Source organism: Gopherus flavomarginatus, chromosome 6 (assembly GCF_025201925.1).
Source record: "Gopherus flavomarginatus isolate rGopFla2 chromosome 6, rGopFla2.mat.asm, whole genome shotgun sequence".
Lineage (NCBI taxonomy): Eukaryota > Metazoa > Chordata > Testudines > Testudinidae > Gopherus > Gopherus flavomarginatus.
Window position 1 is genome coordinate 63,018,582 of NC_066622.1, and position 22,382 is coordinate 63,040,963.

Genomic DNA, 22,382 nt, shown 5'->3' on the forward strand with positions numbered 1-22,382 from the left:
TGGTCCGGGGAGCAGGGCCACATGCTTAGAGCTGTCTGCCTGGTGCTCTGGCCGGGGGAGCGGGCCACGGGACTTGCCACGCTCGGGTTGGCGCTCTGGCTGGGGGAGCGGGGCTGCAGGACTTGCTGCGCTTGGGCCGGGGGAGCGGGGTCACTGGGCTCCAGCTGGGGTAGCGGGGCCACGGGGCTTGCAGGGCTCTGGCCAGTGCTCCAGCTGGGGTCATGGGGCCATGGGCTTGCCATGCTCTCGCTGGGTGCAGGGCCCTCTTAGGCACGGGGCCCAATTTGGGGGAATCAGAGGAAGTGGCCTAAAGTCAGCCCTGGGCACCGCCCCATAGCAGAGTCTTGCCCCCTCTTGTGTTGTCAGGGAAGAGCTGTGCATGTGGGCAGGGGTGGTCAAAGGGCCTATTGCCCCCTCACTTTGGAGACCTTGAGCATGTCTGGGGCACTAAGACGGTTGAGCCTCTGCCTGTCCCATGGCACCACAGGGGCGGCCGTTCCACATCTGAGCACAGGCCCTTGGGGCAGGGGCAAAATGCCACTCCCACTTGGCCCCTTTTGGTCGCTCAAGTCTCCCCCACATTACAGCCCTTCCAGCCCCACAGCCTGTGTACAGAGCCCGGCAGCTGCCCCTGGCGAGAGCCCAGGAGGGATGTGGGCCCTGCCCAGTGTGATGTGCGCTGTGCTTTCTGTCTCAAGTTACAGGTCAGGATTACCTCTTCAACAGCAGCACCGGAGCACGCCGCTGGGTCTGAGCAGACACCACCCGCCTTGGTCTGAGTGGACACAGCCCTCCTCCCTCTCCCCCACACACTGCTCCCCCGCCCTGCACTTGGTCTGAGCGGGCACAGCCCCCCGCCCCCCCGAGTCTGAGTGGTCACAGCCTCCCCCTCCCTGAGTCCTCCCAGCACAGCTTCTGCGGACAGGCCGTGGCTGGTCCCTAGAATAGGGCAGGCTGTATCTTTCTGCTCTGTGCGCTAACCAAGGACCATCTGCATGAGGTCCCAGACTCCCAAAAAACCCTCCTGCTTGTACGCTTCTGCTGAGTCACCACAGTGCTGGGGCGCAGTTCTCCCTTTGAGGGTGCAGGTTTCCCTCAGTGCCCATCGCAGGGGGACTTGCTGTGGGGAGCTCACAGAAGCAGGGGGGATGGAGGCTGCATGTGTCAAACCTAGCTGGTGATGAAGCTATGTGTCTTACCCTAGGCAGCGAGACACTAAAGGGGCTGGCACACTGAGGGGTCCTGCCAGGACAGCTCGAGAGCCAGGAGGCAGGGTCCCACCCAACAGAAGTGAAGTCGTCCTGGGGAAGAGGGGTATCAAGTTAAGCACTGGGTTCACTGGCCATTTGGGCTCAGCTAAAGGAGAGCAGGGGGTGTATGGGGCCAGCCATGTTCCGTGTCATTCGCTGCACCAAGCAGTGATTGGGAAAGGGAAAGAGCCGTGTGGGTGCCTCCAATACGAAGGGCCATAGCTCAGGCCAGAGGCGCTGAGAATGGTGTACAAGGGCGGAATCTGCTGAGGTGCCAGTTGGATTTTAGCTTTAAAATCTAACAAACGGACTTTGCCAACTGGAGAAGGGTCCTGCCTCACAATGCACAGGATAGCAGCACCTGGCACGAACCAGCCCCTCCGCACCCCTGAGCAAACCAATGGCTACCAGCCACCCGCAACTGTCCTGAGCAAACCACCAGCTGCCAGCCCCCAGCAAAAGTGTCCTGAACCTAACACCAGCCACCAACCCCACCTCCCACCACTCCTCCCCCAATTGTCCTGAGCAAAACACCAGCCGCCACCCCTCGCTACTGCTTTCAGAAAAACACTGGCCAACAAACACCACCCACCCAATGGTCCTGAGTAGAACACCAGCTGCCACCCCCACCCCAGCCCTCCAACTGTCCTGAGCAAACCACTGGCTGCTAAGCCCACCAACTGTTCTGAGGAAAACACCAGCCGCCAACCCTCTGCAGCTGTCCTGGCAAACCGTTGGCCAACCCCCACAGCCAACTGTCCTGAACCAAACATCAGCCGCCAACCCCCACTCCTGACTGTCCTTAGCAAAACACTGGCTGTCAGCCCGCTCCAAACTGTTCTGAGCAAAACACCAGCCGCTAACGCACCTGTGACATTGCACTCCATTATGTTTAATGGAAATATGCTTATGAGTGTGAATATAATGTAACTGGAATTTGCTTTATGCAACAGGTCTCTTTACGATGCTTATAATCTACTGAGTGTGTTCATCCTATTTGTATGTATGTATGTATCATTCTTGTATCGGAAGCTAGAAATATAAAGTATAACTTTGAGGTCCTACTGTAATTACGCAAAGTGTGGGCCATTAATGGTGGTGTAGAATCTTGATGGCTCCCAGGGCCGGCTCCAGGCACCATCATCCCAAGCAGGTGCTTGGGGCTGCAATCTGCAAGGGGCGGCAGTCTGCGTGTTTTTGCCCCCAAGCAGCGCACTGAATTGCTGCAGTGGACGGCGGGGGCAGTCTGTGTGCTGTTAGGGTGGCACGCGCGTTTCCGCGACAGCGGGAATTTGGCGGCAGCTTCTATGTTCAGCTGTCTGCGGCAGCGCAGCTTCTGTCTTCTGACTGAATTCGGCACGCTGCTTGGGGCGGCAAAAACAGTAGAGCCAGCCCTGATGGCTCCCATTTACTAGAACAATTGACTCTAAATGGCTCTGTTTACCTGCAAGCCTGCCTGTATATGTGTAGACTAGACCAGCCAGTGGGTAATGAAAAAATGAGGTCTTACAGTGACATGTGACCAAGTCACCTGATACTGGAATCCATCTTAAACCTAGTGCTTTTCCATTTTAGAAGGAGGGGTGGGGACCCAGAAAGACAAAAGATTCTCACCTTATGCCAAAGCTATAAAAGGGGGTGGAATAGAAAAAACAAGGTCCCAGTCATGAGAAAGCCCCTGCTGTTCACCAAGATGCCTGCTGGAACTAACAAGGACTATACCAGGGGAGAGGACTGGACCCAGACGAGGAAGGAGTTTAGTCTGTGAAAGAAGTTTATTGGAACATCTCTGAGGGTGAGATTTACCCGTAAAGTTTCTTAATGCATTAGGCTTAGACTTGCGAGTTTTATTTTATTTTGCTTGGTAACTTACTTTGTTCTGTCTATTATTACTTGAAACCACTTAAATCCTACTTTTTATACTTTTTATACAATCACTTTTGTTTATTAATTAACCCAGAGTAAGTGATTAATACCTAGGGGAGCTGTGCATATCTCTCTATCAGTGTTGTAGAGGGTGAACCCTGTATAAGCTTTATATATTTGCCCTGTATAAGCTTTATACAGAGTAAGACAGATTAATTTGGAGTTTGGATCCCATTGGGAACTGGGTGTCTGCATGCTGGAGATAGGTGACCTGCTGAGTAGTTTTTGGTTAAAGTCTGCAGCTTTGGGGCGTGGACCAGACCTGGGTCTGTGTTGCAGCAGTCTAGTGTGTCTCGCTCAACAAGACAGGGTTCTGGAGTCCCAAGCTGTCAGGGAAAATGGTCTCAGAGGTAATCTCAGCACTTCAGGTGACAGTCCCAAGGAGTTCTCTGTGACCAAACCCTTCACACCGCCCCTCCCCCAGACCCTCCTGAGCAAACCACCAATGCCCCTCAACTGTCCTGAGCAAAACACTGGATACCAGCCTTCCTGAGACTGTCCTGAACCAATCACAAGCCAACAGGACCTACCCCCCAACTGTCCTGAGCAAAACACTGGGTGCCAGCACCCCCCCTTTCCTGAATAAAATATCGGCTGCCAGCCCCCTCAACTGTCCAGAGCAAAACAGCTGCCAACCCCCATTCCTGACTATCTTGAACAAACCACCAGCCGCCAAACCCCCTCCATCTATTCTGAGCGAAACACCAGCCGCCAACCTCCCACAACTGTCCTGAACCAAACACCAGCCACCAAAACACACACCATGACTGTCCTGAGCAAAACACTGGACACCAGCACCCCCCCACCCCAGACTGTATATGTGTAGACTAGACCAGCCAATGGGTAATGAAAAAATGAGGTCTTACAGTCACCTGATACTGGAATCCATCTTAAACCTAGTCCTGAGCAAAATACTGGCCACCCTCCCTGCCCCCCAACTGTCTTGAGCAAAACACCAGCCACCACCACCCACAATTGCCCTCGGAAAAACACCAGCTGCCACCCCCTGACTGTCCAGCTCCAAACACCATCCGCCTGCCCCCCTAAATTGTCCTGAACCAAACACCAGCTGCCAGCACCTCCCAACTTTCCTGAGCAAAACACTGGCCCCCAACCCTCTCCCCAGTATGTCATGGTATATTTCCCCAATCTGAACCTTAGAGTCCGAAAGTTGGGGTACCAGCATCGATTCCTGTAAGCTTAATTTCCAGCTTAGATCTGATAAGCTGCCACCAATCAGGACTTGGAGTGCCTGATACACTCTGGTCCCCCCAAAACCTTCCCTGGGGACCCCCAAGACCCAAATTCCTTGAGTCTTACAACAAAGGGGAATAAACCATTCCCCGCCCCCCTTTTACTTTCTTCCTCCCAGATCTTTCCCTCCCTGGGTACACTAGGAGATCACCGTGATTCAAACTCCTTGAATCACAACACAGAGAAATCAGGTTTTTTTTCCCCTTCTCTCACCAATTCCCTGGTAAGTACAGACTCAATTCCCTTGAGCCTCAACAAGGAGAAAAAAATCAAACAGGTCTTAAAAAGCAAAACTTTTAATAAAAAGAAAGAAAAAAAAGTAAAAGTTATCTCTGTAATTTAGATGGTAAAAGTTACAGGGTCTTTCAGCTTATAGACGCTAGAGAGAAGCCCCCGCCCCCAGCAAAATACAATTTAAAATACTTCCAGCAAACTACACATTTGCAAATACAGAAAACAATCAAAAGACTGTAACCACCTTTCCTACTTAATACTCACTATTCTGAATATATATAAGAGACTGTAGCAGGGAGATTGGCAAGAAACCTGGTTGCACGTCTAGTCCCTTTCAAGACCCAGCGAGAACAAAGCAAAACCCAAAAAACACAAACAAAGGCTTCCCTCCACTGAGATTTTAAAGTATCTTGTTTCCTAATTGGTCCTCTGGTCAGGTGTTTTTGGTTCCCTGTTTGTTAACCCTTTACAGGTAAAAGAGACATTAACCCTTAACTATCTGTTTATGACAGTCCTGAACCAAACACCAGCTGCCAGCACCTCCCAACTTTCCTAAGCAAAACACTGGCCCCCAACCCTCTCCCCCAGAGTATCCAGAGCGAAACACCATCTGCCAGTCTCCCAAAACTGTCCTGAGCTAAGCACCAGCCACCCCCCCACCCCGACTATCCTGAGGAAAACACTGGCTGCCAACCCCTCCCGCCCCACCAACTGTCCTTGGCCAAACACCAGCTGGCAATCATCACTTCCAACTGTGCTGAGCAGTGGTGGAGTATGTACTGACTTTCCAGGCAAAGTTTGCTGAGCTCATAGGTCTGGCCAGGGAGAACCTAGCCAGGAGCCAAAGGAGGCAGAAGGTCTGGTACGACCACTCAGCCTATGGCACCAGGGACCAGGTGAGGGTCCTCATCCTGGTAAGGAAGAATAAGCTGCTAAGGCCTTTAAGATCATCAAGCAGCTGAATGAGGAGAACAATGTGGTGGAACTGCCCAACTGGGCTCACAACCACCAAGGGGATCAGGTCAACATGATGGAGCCATACTTTGACATGTGTGGCCAGTGGGAGAAGGGAGAAGATCCCCTGGTGGATCTCTTCCCTGAGACAGGAGCCAGCCCCTTGCTGGAATCAATTCCCCTCTCTGCCTAGCAGGCTGAGATCAGAGGGGTGCTGCATGGACTATAAGGTGGATAGAAAGCTGGCTAGATTGTCAGGCTCAATGGGTAGTGGTCAATGGCTCAATGTCCAGTTGGCAGCCAGTATCAAACAGAGTGCCCCAGGGGTCAGTTCTGGGTCCGGTTTAGTTCAATATCTTTATTAATGATCTGGATGATGGGATGGATTGCACCCTCAACAAGTTTGCCATGACACTAAGCTAGGGGGAGAGGTAGATACACTGGAGGGTAGGTGTGACATTTCACTCCATATGCTTTATGGAAATATGAATATGACATAACTGGAATATGCTTTATGCTAAATACCCCTTGTATGGTGTCATTAGAAAGCTTGTAAACTACTAAGTGTGTTTATCCTATTCGTTTGCATGTATTATTTCTATATCTGGACTTAGAAGAATAAGATATAAACTTGTTTTACTGATGTAAACATATTAAGTGGAGGCCATTAAGGTTGTGCCAGAAACAATCAGTTGTAAATGGCCTTAGTTACTTGAAAGCCTTCCTGTGTAGGTATGGGCCAGCAGATGGGGAATGGAGACTCGGGGTCTTACAGTGACTTGTGACCATGTCTCCTGATAATGAAATCCATCTTAAATCTGGTACTTTTCCATTTAGAAGGAAGGGTGGGGACCCAGAGAGAACAAATATCCTTCCTTGTGCCAAAGTTATAAAAGGGGGTGGAGCAGGACAAAAGAGACTGCTAGTCATGCTACCATCTGAGATGTCTGCTGGAACTAACAAGGACTGTACCAGGGGAAAGGAATGGGTCCAGACTAGGAAGGAGTCTAGTCTGTAAAAGAAGTTTATTGGACTATCTCTGAGAGTGAAATATTACCTGTAATCAGTTTCTTAATGTATTAGGCTTAAACTTGCGTGTTTTTGCTTTATTTTTGCTTGGTGACTTATTTTGTTCTGTCTGTTATTACCTGAAACCACTTAAATCCTACTTTTTGTACTTAATAAAATCACTTTTGTTTATTAATAAATCCAGAGTAAGTAATCAATACCTGGGGGAGCAAACAGCTGTGCATCTGTCTCTATCAGTGTTATAGAGGGTGGACAATTTATGAGTTTACACAGTATAAGCTTTATACAGAGTAAAACGGATTTCTTTGGGGTTTGGATCCCATTGGGAGCTGGGTGTCTGGGTTCTGAAGACAGGTAACCTGATTAGCTGTTTTTAGTTAAAGTCTGCAGGTTTGGCGGCACAGCCCAGACCCTGGGTCTGTGTTGCAGCAGGTTAGCATGTCTGGCTCAACAAGTTAGGGTTTTGAAAGTTCCAAGCTGGCAGGGAAAACAGGCTCAGAGATAATTTCAGCACATCAGGTGACAGTCCCTAGGGAGGTCTCTGTAACTGAACCCGTCACAGGTAGGGATAGGGTCCAGAGTAACTTAGACAAATTGGAGAATTGGGACAAAATACATTTGTTGAGTTTCAACAAGGACAAGGGCAGAGTCCTTCACTTAGGATGGAAGAATCCCATGAACCACTACAGGCTGGGGACCGACTGGCTAAGCAGCAGTTCTGCAGAAAAGGACCTGCGGATGGACTTGGCTGAAAGTCACTGATTTCTGTGCTAAGAAGTTCTGTCCTGTGCTGTGTTCCTGTTGACTAATACACCTTCTGTTTTACTGGCTGGCTGACAGTCATATCTGACTGCGTGTCATGGAGTCACCAGAGTGATGCTCTGGAACTGTTCCATATGAAGCCAGCCAGGACGCTGGGGGAGCCTCCTCTCTCTGAGCAAACTGTCTCCAGGGCAAGAAGCTTACACAGCTTCAACTTTCCCGGCTCTGACCTCAGAGCATTCAGAATCCCCTTCCACACTGTGCGCTTCCCGCAACAAGTTCAGCCAGGTGGTGCTCCTCGGGAAGCCAGAGGGTCCTGCACCCCAACTCTGCAGTCAGATGTGAGTCTCAGCCAGCCCGTAAAACAGAAGGTTTATTAGTTGACAGAAACACAGTGTAGGACAGAACTTGTTGGCATAGGAATCTGCCACTTTCAGCCAAGTCCATCTTTGGAGTCCTGGGCCAGATGCCCTGGACTTCCCATCTTCCAGTCCCCCCAGGCAGACTGCCAGCTTCCAGGGACCCAACCTCCAACGCCCCCCTGTTGCCCCTCCTCCTTCTCTTTGTCTTGCTTCAGGGGCAAAAGGTGTCACCTGGTTGCACTCCCCTATTGGGTCTCAGGTTACATAGGTGCAAACAGCTGGTCAGCTTCACCCGTCCTTAGGGCCTCAGCAAAAATCACACACCCAGTTCCCACCACCGAAGTATTGGTGCAGTACACTAGGAAACTAAGGTACACATAGTATTAGTATAGGACAATAAGACTCACATGCAACATAACAAGATGAATAAAACCCCACTTTGTCACATCTCTCCCACCTCCGAGACTGAACTGAGAGGGGCCACTTTAGCTAGTGGTCTGGGGAAGTTCTGGCCCCCTTTCCAAGACAAAGCATCGGCTATAATGTTGGCACTCCCCCTCACATGGACCCCCTCCATGTCATAACCTTGGAGGAGCAGGCTCCACTTCAGGAGCTTGGCATTGGCCCTTTCATCTAGTGCAGCCACCTCAGGGGTGAATGGTCAGTGTACACAGTGAAGTGCCACCCAAATAGATAGGGCTGCAGATTTGTAAGGGTCCCTACCCTGGCCAGGCATTCCTTTTCTATGGCTGCATAGTTCTGCTCCTGGGGCAGCAGCTTCCTGCTCAGGTACATGATGGGGTGTCTGATCACCTCCACTTTGGCTAGCTCTGGATTTAGGCAAGAGTTCCCCATCTTGTGACCCAGGCATGACACCTCCGACATCCCCATCTTGCACTTGCCAGGTTTTATAGTCAGACCTGCATCCTGGAGCCGGTCCAGCAATTGTTTAACCTGGGACACATGGTCTTCCCAGGTCTAGCTAAAAACACTGATATCATCAATATACACTAGGGCAAAATTCTTCATTCCCCTGAGTAACTGGTCCACCAGGTGCTGGAAGGTGGCAGGTGCTCCCCTTAGGCCGAAAGGTAGGACCAGGAACTGGTACAACCCCAGAGGGGTGATAAAAGCAGATTTCAGCCGGGCTTCCTGATCCGAAAGTACTTGCCAGACAGGCTGCTGCATACATGCTGCCATGCTCCCCCATGGAGCCCACAGCACCCCCCCCCCCGAATGCTGCCGGCGTGGCATCCTGAGACTGCAGGGGAGGGGGAGCAGGAGGCTGATGGAGGCCCTGATGCGAGCAGCTCAATCTGGCCCAACCATTGATTTGAGGCTGCAAGGGAGGGGAGGAGAAGGGGAGGGGGGAGCAGGGGAAGGGCTCTGGCTGTTGGAGGCCCCATGCAAGCGGCTCAATCCGGTCAAGCAGCCCTGTCAGTCATGCTGTGCTCTGCATTGGAAGAGAAATCCCGGACCTTTTGAGAATTTTACAAATTCCTCCCGGATGGCTATTTAAAATCCCAAAAGCCGGACATGTCCATGAAAATACGGACGTATGATAACCCTAGTAGTATTCCCAAGGAGTAGGCTTTGGCCCAGATATCCCCTTCAGAAGACTTCCCCATACTGCATTAGGGACACTGGTGTGACCTCACCTTGCAGCCCACAAAGAAGGAATTGGGTGGACTAAATAGACAGTGCCCCTCTCTATCTGTAGCCTAGCAAGGTGGGTATGTGGATCCCACCAGAAGTTAAAATGATAAGTAAGGGAGGGAAGGATCTACTACAGGACCTGGGCAGCTTTAGATACGGTACCAGGCACACAGGAGGATTTCCACTTCTGAGCCATGGAAGCAGAAATTGACTTTTCCTTTCCAGGTTTAGCTAATATTCAGAAAGGGAATCTAGCACCTGCCTTCTGGATTTGACCAGCTCAAAATTCAGGAGTGCTCAGGCCCAATTTGGGCAGCTGTTACTTCATTTCTCCCAAATCAAATATACTGATCCACTGTAACTTGCTGTAGAAAATGTAGGATAAAATTGAACAAGAAGTGCTTCCCAGTGGTTGTTAGGACTGGAACTGCTGTTTTCAACAGCCATTGCCTTTTTGTTGATTGTTTGTTTAAAAGGAAGACAGTGATATTGCATTGGCAAATTCCCCATAGAAACAAAGAGTGGAACAAAAGAATAATAAAGGCACCTCAACTTTTCCTCATTTATGTAGGACAATCTTATAATATGCATCCAGATATCCTCCAATCACACAAGCTGAAAATTGTTCCACTTTACTGCAGTTCTGTAACCATATGGGAACCAATCTTGTCTGTTCTGTGCACATCCAAAATTCCTGCTGAATGACCTGCCCTGGGAGCGAGTTACCAGTGACCCAGGGCTGTGGTAGCAGAGGCAGGGGAGAGCCCAGGGCTGGGGCAGCAGGGGGGTGCGGCAAGGAGCCCAGGGCTGGGACCGGGGGCAGCCAAAATTTTTTTTGCTTGGGGTGGCAAAAAACCTAGAGCCGGCCCTGCCACCAGCCACATCCTCAGGTCAGAGGGACAGAGTTCATATAGTTGCTCCAGCCCCATCAGTTCAGTCACGTCCTTCTTGGTCTGGGCCCTGGCCCCATTCACCCACTTGCAAGTGTATTCCCCCATCAGGCCAGCTCCAGATAGGTCATCCTCTGGATCTTCTGCATGTTCTGGATCTTTTCCTGTACACCTTGGGGGTTAGCTCAAACTTGCACAGCAGGGCTTTGTTGTCAGGTGCTACAGGCGTGGTGCTCTGCTCTGTTCAATGTTGATATTAGTCGACTGCGTGTGTTCCCTCTGTGTGCTGCCCTGGCTCTGCGCAGATAGCTGACACAGCAGACCCTGAGAGAACCCCCAATGGCCACAGACTCTAGTAAGGTACGAAAGCACCTGGGCCAGGTTTATTGTCAAACGAAGCACAGTAATAGTTCCCTCTAGACTTTACTCTACAGGACATACTACGAATGTGTGTCCCCTGGCAATGGACTCAGCTCAGTCAGTGGGGGGACTTTCCACTGCCCCCTAAGCTGGACAAAGACACCACCCCAGGGATGCATTCTTATATACAGGAAGAAACAAGTTACACATCACTCCTGACTTATTGAGGTGCAACCCTTCTACTTAGCAAGGTACGGCTCCTCTACGTAGTAAGATGCCGCCTCTCACCTTGTACATGTTGGCTCCTTTTGGCCCTGTCATAGACTCATAGACTTTAGGGTCAGAAGGGACCAATATGGTCATTGGGATGGGTCAGCCTGTTCCTTGTTATCTGGGTGGAGTGTAAAAGTATGTGAATGTTCAGATATCTGGTGTCCAGTACCTTTTAGGTACATCTCTTTTTGCAGCAACAGCCCTTTCCTTGCCAGCTTCTGTGAGCAGGGCCTGCCTCTGGCTCACAGCTTAACTTTTCTTTATGTTAGCAAAGTCTTGACCATTACATTAGTTCAGGCCTTAGGCCTTATACTGGCCCTCTGATACCAAGGGTTTATGTTTCAGGGCCTCATCTTACCATAGGCTTGTTTGAACAGTTCATAGTCCCCTGCTTCCACCCCATCCATCTGGCTGAATATCTCTATGTCCTTGGGACCCAGTAAGGGGGTGAAATGCCAAAGCCTGTCTGCAGGGTCAACCTGGTGCACATTGCAGGCCTTCTCAAAGGCAGTGAGAAAGGCATCTATATCATCCCTGTCCTTAAACTGAGGCAGCACTTTTATATTGGATTTCCCTGTGGGCTTAGCCACCCTGGGCCCATCCCCACTAACCCCAGCAGGGGTCCCTCTGCTTCTCAGCTCTGCCATCGCCAGTTTGTTGCAGGGGGGCAACAGTTGGGGTTCGTTTGCCCGGTGTGCGTATCCCCAATGACCACACCGGAGTGGAGAAGCAAGTATCTTTATTTGAGTCAAATAAGGTGCAAGGAGATATAAAATCTCAGATCATGCACGCATCACTATCTGTTGCCATGTCTTATATACCTTACTTGTTTACAAAGATGTTCACAGGTGCTACAATTCATCATTTACAATTCATTAACTACCGGATCTTTTAATTAACTATATCCTTAACCCATACTACTGACCCCCCTCCCTTGATCGATTACATCTTGTACCATAAACAAAAGAACACAAGAAAATGATAAATGATTACATGTACTCATGCTAACTTTAAAGGAACATATTGTTTAGCTCGAAAGGCAGTCGTAGGCCTGAGAATGTAAACTTCTGACCCCACGCCATATTGCCAGTTACCTGGAGCACTGCACCCCCCAACAATCCCCCCTTTGAGAATACTCAAAGGCCTTTCATTGAGTTTTCTCATATTCATTACTTAGAATAAGATCAAAGGGCAAGCCACCTGATGTTGGCAGCGAGACTGCCCTAAGGGGGTACATTTCTGTTGGCTGACGGAGGGCAGAAAGACAGATTTTACAACAAGGCACTCCTATCTGCAGACCACAGCAGAAGAGCAAACCAATTGCTATTACCACTAGCAGGGAGGTAAAAATGCTTTTTAGCCACCCAAGCCAATTACCAAAACCCCAAGAACCCCACCAATTATTGTCACTATTTTGCGTTATGTGAGTGACAATGTCACGCAACTTAGCCAGTCTATTTTCAGTGCTTTGGCTGTGATCAGAAAGGTTAAAGCAACAGAGACCCTTAAATTCCTCACAGCCATGATTATGCCTTAAGAGGAGGTAATCTATTGCAGCGCGATTTTGGAGTACCCCTTCTCGGACCCCTGTGAGTTCCGAGGCCAAGTCAGAGATTAAAGTAGAAGTTAGATTAATGAACTTGGCAAGGGCACAGGCCATTTTAGCAAGCTGGAGCTCTGCATCTAAGGCCAGGCCTGGGACTCTGACCAATGAAGTAGCAAGGGCTATGGCCTGAGATTTAGACACTAGATTTACCTTAGAATCACATGTTTTGTCCAGAGGCAGGCCTCGTCAAGCCCTCCGGGCTCGGGTAGGTCCAGGTGTCTTTAAAACTAGAGCATGGCCAGGGACAACCCCCTTGGTTAATCGTCCGAGAGAACAAGGGCCTCCCGAACTGTTAGCTGGGACATAGGTAAATGCGGTTAGTCCGCAGAGCAAAAACCACCCACGGGGAAGATATAAGTGTGCAAAAAAAATAAGAAGTCGGGGTTGGGGAAACAGAAGAATTCATCTCATGGTTGGTTAAATTAGTATCAACCTTCCATGCCCCTACAATAGTAAAACAGGAAGTAACATTTGAGGACACGGCCATTAGCCTAATCTGAAGACGATGCTGGTTTGTACAGGGCTTAGGACTTGAGATAGAACCAAACTGAGACAGATGCCCAGCTGTCAATTTAATATTGAAACCAGCAAGTTTAGTATATTTGTGAATTTCTTGCAAGGGCGTAGCCACCCCCACAAAACAAGTAGTAAATACAGACCCTAAAGTGTAACCACTCCCTACACAAAAGTGGGAAGAATTAGAGGCTGTGACAGCTAAAAGGGCCCACCAGTTATTTTCTGGGGAGCGGAAGGATAAAGGGGCCAGCTGTCCAGAAACAGTAAACACCCATACAAGTATTAAAAACATGGCCAAATTAGAGTGATTTGCGTTTAAATAATAACTTGAATCCCAAATCTTCCGATGCTCCGGTCCCGGTAGGCTGAGCCATCCACTGCTCGGGGTCTGGATTCTGCGGTGGAGGTACAGCTTTTAGTCAGGAGTAGTGAATCCAGCTTTTGTGTCCCTCTACTTTAGCCGCCGTGTGGGAAACCAGTAAGACGAGATAGGGTCCTTCCCACTGTTCCAGGAGGTGTTCGTCCTTCCAGGTACAGACAAGGACGAAGTCACCTGGCTGTAGGGAATGGACAGGTGCATCCAAAGGGAGTGGCTGAGAGTCCTTAATGTATCTGTAAAGAGAACATAAAACAGCAGACAGAGAACACACATACTGAGACAAATATCCACACCCAGCCTCCCATTCCCCTAGCAGGATCGGGGTACCATTCATAGGCCATGCCCTTCCAAACATAATCTCGAAGGGGATTAAACCAGTTCTACCCTTAGGAAGAGCCCGAATGCAAAGTAAAACCAAGGGTAAGGCATCAGGCCACTTTAAAGACGCTTCCTGACATATTTTGGCTAGGTGCCTTTTCAGTGTCTGATTAGTGCGTTCTACCACTCCACTGGCCTGTGGCCTCCAAGGGGTGTGAAGTTTCCAGTTGAGCTGGAGGATATCCGAGACATTCTGGACAATTTTTGAGGTGAAGTGTGTTCCCTGGTCAGACTCCATCCATCGAGGTAGGCCAAATCTAGGAAAAAATCTCTTTAACAAGTTTAAGAGCCACAGTCTTAGCAGTGTTCCTCGATTAATACTGTGATCCTTCTTTTGATGAGCCTGTAGTGCATTACTGCTACCTTTAAGGGGAGTTGTACGGCCTCCAAAAGCCGAAGAATTTGTAACCCGTGCTTGACCGGAGAGCCCTGAGCCATCAGTAATCCCCTTTGTTTCCACAGACCTGCGTGGGCATGTAGCACACCAAAAGCATATTTAGAGTCCGTGAAGATATTAACTCTTTTCCCTTTTGACAATTCAAGCGCACGAGTTAAAGCCACTATTTCAGCTAGCTGGGCTGAGGTCCCGGGGGGGCAGGCTTTTTGCCTCCACAGTTTCATGGAGAGACACAACAGCATAGCCCACCCTTCTAAGTCCATTTACAACAGTGCTACTGCCATCCGTGTACCACTCATGGTCTGCGTTAAGGAGAGGTTGATCTTCCAAATCCTGACGGCTGGAATACTGGGCATCTATAACTTCCAAGCAGTCATGTTCTTGGCCCTCTGTTTCTGGCAGCAAGGTGGCTGGGTTAAGGGAGGGGCAAGCCTGCAGGGTAACTTCGGGGTTCTCTAAGACCTTAGCCTGATACCAGGCTACCCGAGCTTGAGTGAGCCAGAGACCCCCCTTTGTGTCCAGTAAGACTTGTACCATGTGTGGAGTGTACACTTGCACAGCCCCCCCACCCCCCAAAGTCAGTTTCTCTGCTTCCTCTAACACCAGAGCTGTAGCTGCAACTGCCCGTAAGCATGCCGGCCACCCCTTAGCAACCTGATCCAATTGTTTGGAGAAATAAGCCACTGGACGTTTCCAAGAGCCCAATAACTGTGTAAGTAATCCCAGGGCCACCCCTTTCGTTCATGTACATACAATTGGAAGGGCTTAGAAAGATCGGGCAGACCCAGGGCTGGGGCTTCCATCAATTTTCTTTTTATTAAGGTAAAGGCATTATTCGCCTCTGTTGTCCAGTAAAATGGTTCCTGATCAGTCCCTTTAACACATTCATACAGTGGCTTAGCTAGCAATCCAAAATCTGAAATCCATATGCGGCAAAATCCTGCCATTCCCAGGAATGCTCTGAGCTGCTTGTGATTCCGGGGAGTAGAGACTAGACAAATAGCTTCAAGCCTCCCCCTTGAGAGCTGGCATTCCCCTTGTCTGATCTGGAAGCCTAGGTAACGTACTTCGGGGAGGGCAATTTGGGCTTTATTTCTTGACACGCGATACCCCCGCAGCCCGAGAAAGTTTAAAAGACTTACGGTTGCCTGGAGACATACTTCCAGTCCCACTGCTGCTATTAATAAATCATCAACGTACTGCAGGAGAAGGACTTTCTTCTTATTTTCCCATTTTTCCAAGTCCCGAGATAAAGCTTGACCGAAGAGAGTGTGGGAGTTCTTAAATCTTTGTGCCAGCACCGTCCATCACAGCTACCTTTTATTCCTGTTTGTGTCTTCCCATTCGAAGGAGAAAATTTCCTGGGACTGTGTGTCCACCAGAATCGTGAAAAAGGCATCTTTTAAATCAAGAACTGAGAAACCGAATACTGTCCCCCCACAGAGGCTAGCAGCGTATATGGATTGGGCACGAGGGGGTGTAGAGTCTTAACCCTCTCGTTGACTGCTCTTAAGTCCTGAACCAATCGATAACTGCTGTCCGGTTTCTGGACTGGTAAGATAGGGGTATTCCAAGCTGAGTGACACTCCTGCAATACCCCACACTGCAGGAATTTATCTATAATTTTCTGTAATTCCTCCCTGGCCTCCTTCTAAGCATCAAGACTTTGCTCATATCTTCGTTCTGCTTCTGCCCATGCCTTAGCTAAAACCTGGTTTCACTCCACTTCAGAGAGGAGTGTTCACAGAAGTACCTGGCAGTCATCCCAGTCAGGTTTATGACTAACCAGACAGCCTTCAAAAACTGAAATAAATCGGGAGGGGTTGGTAGAGAATTCCCCTGCCTGCGCTTTGAAAGACGCTAGATCCACAAGATTAAAAGGAACATGAGAGTACACCTGCATAGTGGTTAACTCCTCAGTAGCCGTAGCATTGCGAGCGATTCGGGTTTCAGTAATTAAAGGGTACAAACCTGTGGCGGGCTCAATTGGTGGGGCTGAGGGGACTTTGTCACCATACGGTGGGGGTGCTGTGGCCGAATGTGACCCCGCTCCTGCTATTACAGTAAATAATGAGTTTTAAACATTTTCACAACTCTTCTCTAAGCCTGTTGGAATCAAATTACACTGCTTCAAAATATCTGTTCTGTTCCATAATGACATAAATATCTGACCATACATATGCTCATTCCATTTACCAGTTTGCTGACAAAATAAAAGAAGTTGGAGGATTGTATTATAATTAATCAAACCCTCCGGTGACCACCGTTTCTGATCCTCCAGCTGATATTGAGGCCAGTCTATTGTACAATATCTTTTTAGTTTACCTTTAGTTAGTGGATCCATTCCAAAGATTTTCCAATTACCTAGAATGGAACCAGAATGCATTCTAAAGGCGTGCACGCTACCTTATCCTGTGACTGTCCCTGTCCCATTCCTTACCAGGAGACCCTGGGCGTCCCCAGGTCTTAGCAGGTGACAGATTAAACCCTTTAACTTATATCCTACCTTATCCCCGAGACCGGTTCCTCACCGTCACTCGGGACCAAAGCTTCTCCACCTTCTGGGGCGTTGCACCGTTGTGCCTCCCGGGGTCGACCGTACCAGACTTTGCTGAGGCCCCAGGTGAAAGCACCGGTGCGTGCTGGACATCAGCGATTGTCTCAATCCGTCGGCCACCGGAGAGGGTCCGGGTAAGGCTAATTTTCAGCCTCTGACATCCTGCCGCGGTCGCCAAAGCTGTTGCAGGGGGGCAACAGTTGGGGTTCGTTTGCCCGGTGTGCGTATCCCCAATGACCACACCGGAGTGGAGAAGCAAGTATCTTTATTTGAGTCAAATAAGGTGCAAGGAGATATAAAATCTCAGATCATGCACGCATCACTATCCGTTGCCATGTCTTATATACCTTACTTGTTTACAAAGATGTTCACAGGTGCTACAATTCATCATTTACAATTCATTAACTACCGGATCTTTTAATTAACTATATCCTTAACCCATACTACTGACCCCCCCCCTTGATCGATTACATCTTGTACCATAAACAAAAGAACACAAGAAAATGATAAATGATTACATGTACTCATGCTATCTTTAAAGGAACATATTGTTTAGCTCGAAAGGCAATCGTAGGCCTGAGAATGTAAACTTCTGACCCCACGCCATATTGCCAGTTACCTGGAGCACTGCACCCCCCAACAAGTTCATGCTGCCTCTGTCTCTCATGGTCCTCCCATTCCTTCTCCAGTCCTGCTGTTCCCTCTCATGGTCCTCCAGCTCTTTCAGTTTCAGTTCCATTTCCAACTCCAACCGTCTCAGCTCCACCAATGGGGAACACGGCTTTGAAGATTCCCTGCTGGTCGGTTAGGTGGATCCTGGGGCTGCTTGTCTGCTTTCAGCCCCTCCCATGTCCCTAGCTGGATCCGTGGCTAGGGTCACCCCTGGGGCTGCCTGGCTGCTCCCAGCCTCTCTTGCAGCCTCAGTTGGGTCAGGAACCGCCTCCTTAGAGTGATCATTCTCTTCCAACGGAGTAATCAGCTGTGCCTTGGTGAATCTTCCAATGTGCAGCCCTCTCTCTCTCCACAGTTCTACAATGTCATTCTTAAGGCGGTGATTATAGGCCTTCTCCACGCTGTTCCCAAGTGGTCACAGACTCACAGGACTGTGCTCTCTCAGCTCCCCACAATCCCTGGGAGGAACCCCTTCTCAGAGATCCACTCTTTCTCGGGGTTAAGCTGCAGGCTTCTCCACCTCCTGGAACCGCACCTCTCTGTGCTGTGCAGGTCCATCTAGCTTCCCCAGGAGCCCTGCCCAGGCGGACTCTCTGCGGAAAGCACACGATGTGGAAGGAGATGCTGAATGCTCCGAGGTCAGACCCAGGAAGGTGGAAGCTGTGTGAGCTTCTTGCCCTGGAGACAGTATGCTCAGAGAGAAGAGGCTCCCCCAGGGTCCTGACTGGCTTCATACAGAGTAGTTCCAGAGCATCGCCCCAGTGACTCCGTGACAGACAGACACACAGACAAAGAGCCGCAGGGGGAGTGGCCAGACACACAGATGGACACACAGACAGACAGGCATGGGAAAGTGGACAGACACATGGATAGACGGGCTGGGGGCGGACAGACACACAGACAGACAGCTGCGGGGGGAGCAGACGGACACACAGACAGACAGCTGCAGGAGCAGCAGACAGACACACAGACAGACAGCTGCGGGGGGAGCGGAGGGAAACACGACTGTGTGTAGTGCCGCTTTACTGTTCTGCTGCAAAACAAAAGCTAACTGGACAGTGGGGCCTTCCTGGAAGGGTGGGGGGAGGACAGAGTCCCCTTTCCATTTCCAGGGACAGGACATCACAGACAGCACCTTCAGCTAAGACACTGGGGCCAGCAGCTTTGAACCCCAGCAGGCGCCACCCCACAGGGCAGCTTGTGTGTGTCTTGTGGCTCTTGAATGTCTGAAGATTATTGTATGCAGTTCAGAGGGTCAGTAAATTTGGTCACTGTGCTCTAGTAGCACATTGGGGCCAGCACCAAATGCCTGGGAGAGCTCTCCTTGCAAGAGAAGCCCTGGCCTCTCCGAGCCCCACTAGCTGGGCTTCTCCAAGAGCAGAAGTGGTTTGACTCTGCGGTGCAGCCTGGGGGCTGGGCTGTGCTGGTTCCTCTCAGTTCCCCTCTGCCGCACACTCACATTTCCCAGTCCTTGCTCAGAGTATGGCAAGGCATGAACTGATTGGGCTGGCCCAGAGTGCCTGGCTGCCCCCATGGACCCTCTGAGCATGGTGAGTACGGCTGGAGTAGCCCTGACTGAGACCAATAACAAGGGAGTGTTCAGGGGTCACAGGGCTCTGGACTGCAGGAATGGACATGTCAGCTGCTCTGCCTGGGGGACAGAAAGGGTGTGAGTGGGACCCTCACCAGAGCTGGGGGGAACCCAGGACTGGGCTAGGCTGGGCAGGGGGCTGCAGGTCAAACTTAAGGGGAAAGGCTAAGGTCAGGGAGGGAACCTGGCATACTGTGGGTCCCTATATTCCCAGCTCTAGCAGCAGTGGGTATTGGGTTTCTCGTGTGGGTAGGCAGCTTTCCTGTTTGCCGCTGCTGAGCCCACCGGTAGCCCCGAGGGCTGGATCAGTGACACTGAGGTGCCTGCTGGCCATGTAGCTGATCTCCCAGGCCCATTTACACTGGTCTCAGTAGGGTGGGTGTCACACACACACACACACATGCCATTTCTGGGCCATGTGCCCCCCCATGGAAGCAGTAGCCTGGTAACTCCGAGGAACCGACACCAAGCCTTTACGCACCTGCTGGTCAGCATTGCCCTGCACTGGGGCCCTGCAGAGAGCTGCCTGGCCAGGTCATAGCTGCATGAGGTCTGCTCTGAGCTGGCCCAGCCCTCTCCAGGGGCAGCTCTCCGGCTCTTGGTCCTCCCTGCTGGCTGGGGCTGGCCTGCGCACACAATTGGCCCTGGCCTGGTGTCATGGAGTCACTGGGTAAAGGCTCTGGAACTACTCCATACAAAGCCAGCCAGGACTCTGGGGAAGCCTCCTCTCTCTGAGCATACTGTCTTCAGGGCAAGAAGCTTCCATCTTCCTGGATCTGACCTCAGAGCTTTCAGTATCCCCTTCCACACTGTGTCCTTCCTGCAGCGAGTCTGCCCGGGCGGGGCTCCTGGGGAAGCTAGAGGGCCCTGCATGCCAACTCTGAAGTTAGACATGACTCTCAGCCAGCTAGTAAAACAGAAGGTTTATTAGTCGACAGGGACACAGCGTATAACAGAGCTTGCAAGCACAGAAATCAGTGACTTTCAGCCAAATCCATCTTGAGGGAATCCCAGGCCACACGTCTGGACTTCCCTCTCTCTGAGTTCCCCACAGCTGACTGCCCAACTTCCAGGGACCTGACCTCCGACACCCCATTGCTCCTCCTCCTTTTCTTCATCTTGCTTCCTGGGCAAAGAGTCACCTGGTTGCATCCCCCTCCTGGATCTCAGGTTATGAAGTGCATTCACCATAGCATACGTGTAGGCAGTTGGAGCAACCTCACCTGCCCCAGACGTCTCAGCAAAAGTCACACACCCTTATACTCACCACCTAGGCATTGGTGCAGCACACAGGGAAACTGAAGCACACACACGCAAAATTGTAAAACTCATATAGGCTCACATACAACATAACAAGGCAGAATCCCCACTTCATCACACATGGGTGCTGCTGGGTTTGGCTACCTTGGGACAGGGTAAAGCCAGGCACCTGGGCTTTATGGGCCCTGGAGCAAGGCCGGGCCCCATGGGCAGTGCATGAAAGGCTGGCTGGGGAAGGCTTGCCCCTAGCCCTGTCCCTTCCGCCCAAGGCCCTGACCCTTCCACACACCCCCACCGGAGCCCAGTGGCCCTCCCCTGCAGCTGCTGGCCCCCATCCTAGGCTAGTGTCCACAGCCTTGGAGTGCCCTCAATCCCTCTCCCTAGCCCCAGAGTGATGAGAGGGCAGGTGGCACCACCCGAGCGAGGGCCACCCCACAATGAGACTGGAGCCGTGACAAGCAGGAAGCAGGAGGGAGTGCGCTGGGATGGAGCATGGGTGGGGCCATGCCTGGCTGTTTGGGGAGGCACAGTCTCTCCCATCCTATGATACCCACTGCCCAAGCTGGGACTCTAACCCAGCTGTGCCCCATCTCAAGGGAAGTCTGTGGAGTGCCAGGGCAGGGAGCTTGGCATTGTTAGAGGATGCGGCCATCCCTTCCCCTACTCCACCACAGCCCCACCTGGATGTTAGGAACACTGGGGATGGGCAGAGCACCCGGGGGAAGGTTTCTCTCCCTGGGTCCCAGGCCGGACCGTGAAGGGTGGGGCAGGTTGCAGGCATCAGGCTGATGTTGGGGAGCGGGGAAACTCATGCCAGAATGGATGTGGATCCAATCCAGCCTTGCCAGGCATCAGGTTATTTAAAGGAATGCCCCAGTTGAAAAGGGACCCTGGTGGCTCTGGTTAGCACTGCTGACTGGGCCATTAAAGGTCTAATTCGCACAGGGCTGGCAGGCTCCCTACTTGGCCCTGCGCAGCTCTGGGAAGCAGCCAGCATGTTCGGCTCCTAGGTACAGGAGTGGTCGTGGGGGATCTGCATGCTGCCCCATCATGAACACTGGCTTTGCATCTCCTATTGGCCAGGAACTGCGGATAAAGGGAGCTGCAGAGCCCTCACCCCCTCCCGCACCCCAACCCTCTGCCCAGGTCTTGAGCCCTCTCCTGCACCCAAACTCCATTCCAGAGCCCGTGCCCCAAAACCTCTCCCGCACCCCAACCCTATGCCCTAGCCCTGATCCTCCTCCTGCACCCCAAACCCCTCACCCTTGGCCCCACCCCTGAGCCAACACCCCTCAGCCCGAGTCTCCACCCCTCGCACACCCCAACCCCATGCCCCAGCCCAGTGAACGTGAGTGGAGGTGCGGGATAATGTGCTATGGAGGCAGGGGGGATGGAGTGAGCAGTGGTTGGGCCTTGGAGAAGGGGCAGGCAGGGGGTGGGGCAAGGGTGCTCAGTTTTCTGCAGTTAGAAAGTTGGCCACCTTATCTAGTTGGGACTGTGGAGCAGCCTTGCTGGGCCACCAGTGTCCTGCTCTTGGGTCTGGAGGGGCTGCGCAGGCTGTGGGAGTATTTCTGAGCCAGGCCTGTTCGTGCACTCTTCAGCCCCAGTACCCCATTGCACCATTCACTGCCACATTCCTGACCCAGCCCAACTACAGCTCCCTGCATTCCTAGCACATAGGGCACCAGCAGCACATTGCATTCCTAGCGCAAGGGGCCCTGCCAGCGCCCTGCGTTCCTAGTGCGCGGAGCCCCAGCAGTGCTGTGCGTTCCTAGTGCATGGGGCCTAAGCAGCGCCCTGCATTCCTAGCACGCAGGACCCCAGCAATGCCCTGCATTCCTAGTGCGAAAAGCCTGGGCAACGCCCAGCATTCCAGGCACAAAGGGCCCTGGCAGAGCTCTGTGTTCCTAGCACTCAGGGTCCTGGCAGTGCCCTGCATTCCTAATGCAAAGGGCCTGGGCAAGTTGGGGCAATGCCCTGTGTTCCAGGCATGAAGGGCTCCAGCAGCGCCCTGCATTCCTAGCACAAAGGGCTCCAGCAGCTCCCTGTATTCCTAGTGTGCAGGGCCCCAGCAGT

General features: G+C 51.4%; 1 protein-coding gene and 1 long non-coding RNA gene across 4 annotated transcripts in view; one reads left to right on the forward strand and one right to left on the reverse strand.

The window, feature by feature from the left end:
• Positions 1-3,030, forward strand: part of CDHR4 (cadherin related family member 4) — a 32,261-nt gene extending 29,231 nt beyond the window's left edge. For 2 of the 3 annotated variants that reach the window (XM_050960110.1, XM_050960111.1), the window contains one exon: positions 699-2,918. In XM_050960110.1, the coding sequence (XP_050816067.1) occupies positions 699-754 (56 nt within the window). In that variant the 3' untranslated portion in view covers positions 755-2,918. Of the gene's footprint in view, positions 1-698 lie in introns of all 3 variants that reach the window. The other variant, XM_050960109.1, reaches the window with a different exon arrangement.
• A 9,275-nt stretch (positions 3,031-12,305) lies between these two features.
• Positions 12,306-16,077, reverse strand: LOC127054329 (uncharacterized). The gene is made up of 3 exons (XR_007775222.1): positions 15,369-16,077; positions 12,847-13,684; positions 12,306-12,416 (listed from the first exon to the last, which is right to left on the reverse strand). It is a non-coding gene; the product is annotated as an uncharacterized LOC127054329 (long non-coding RNA).
• Between the last annotated feature and the right edge of the window lie 6,305 nt (positions 16,078-22,382).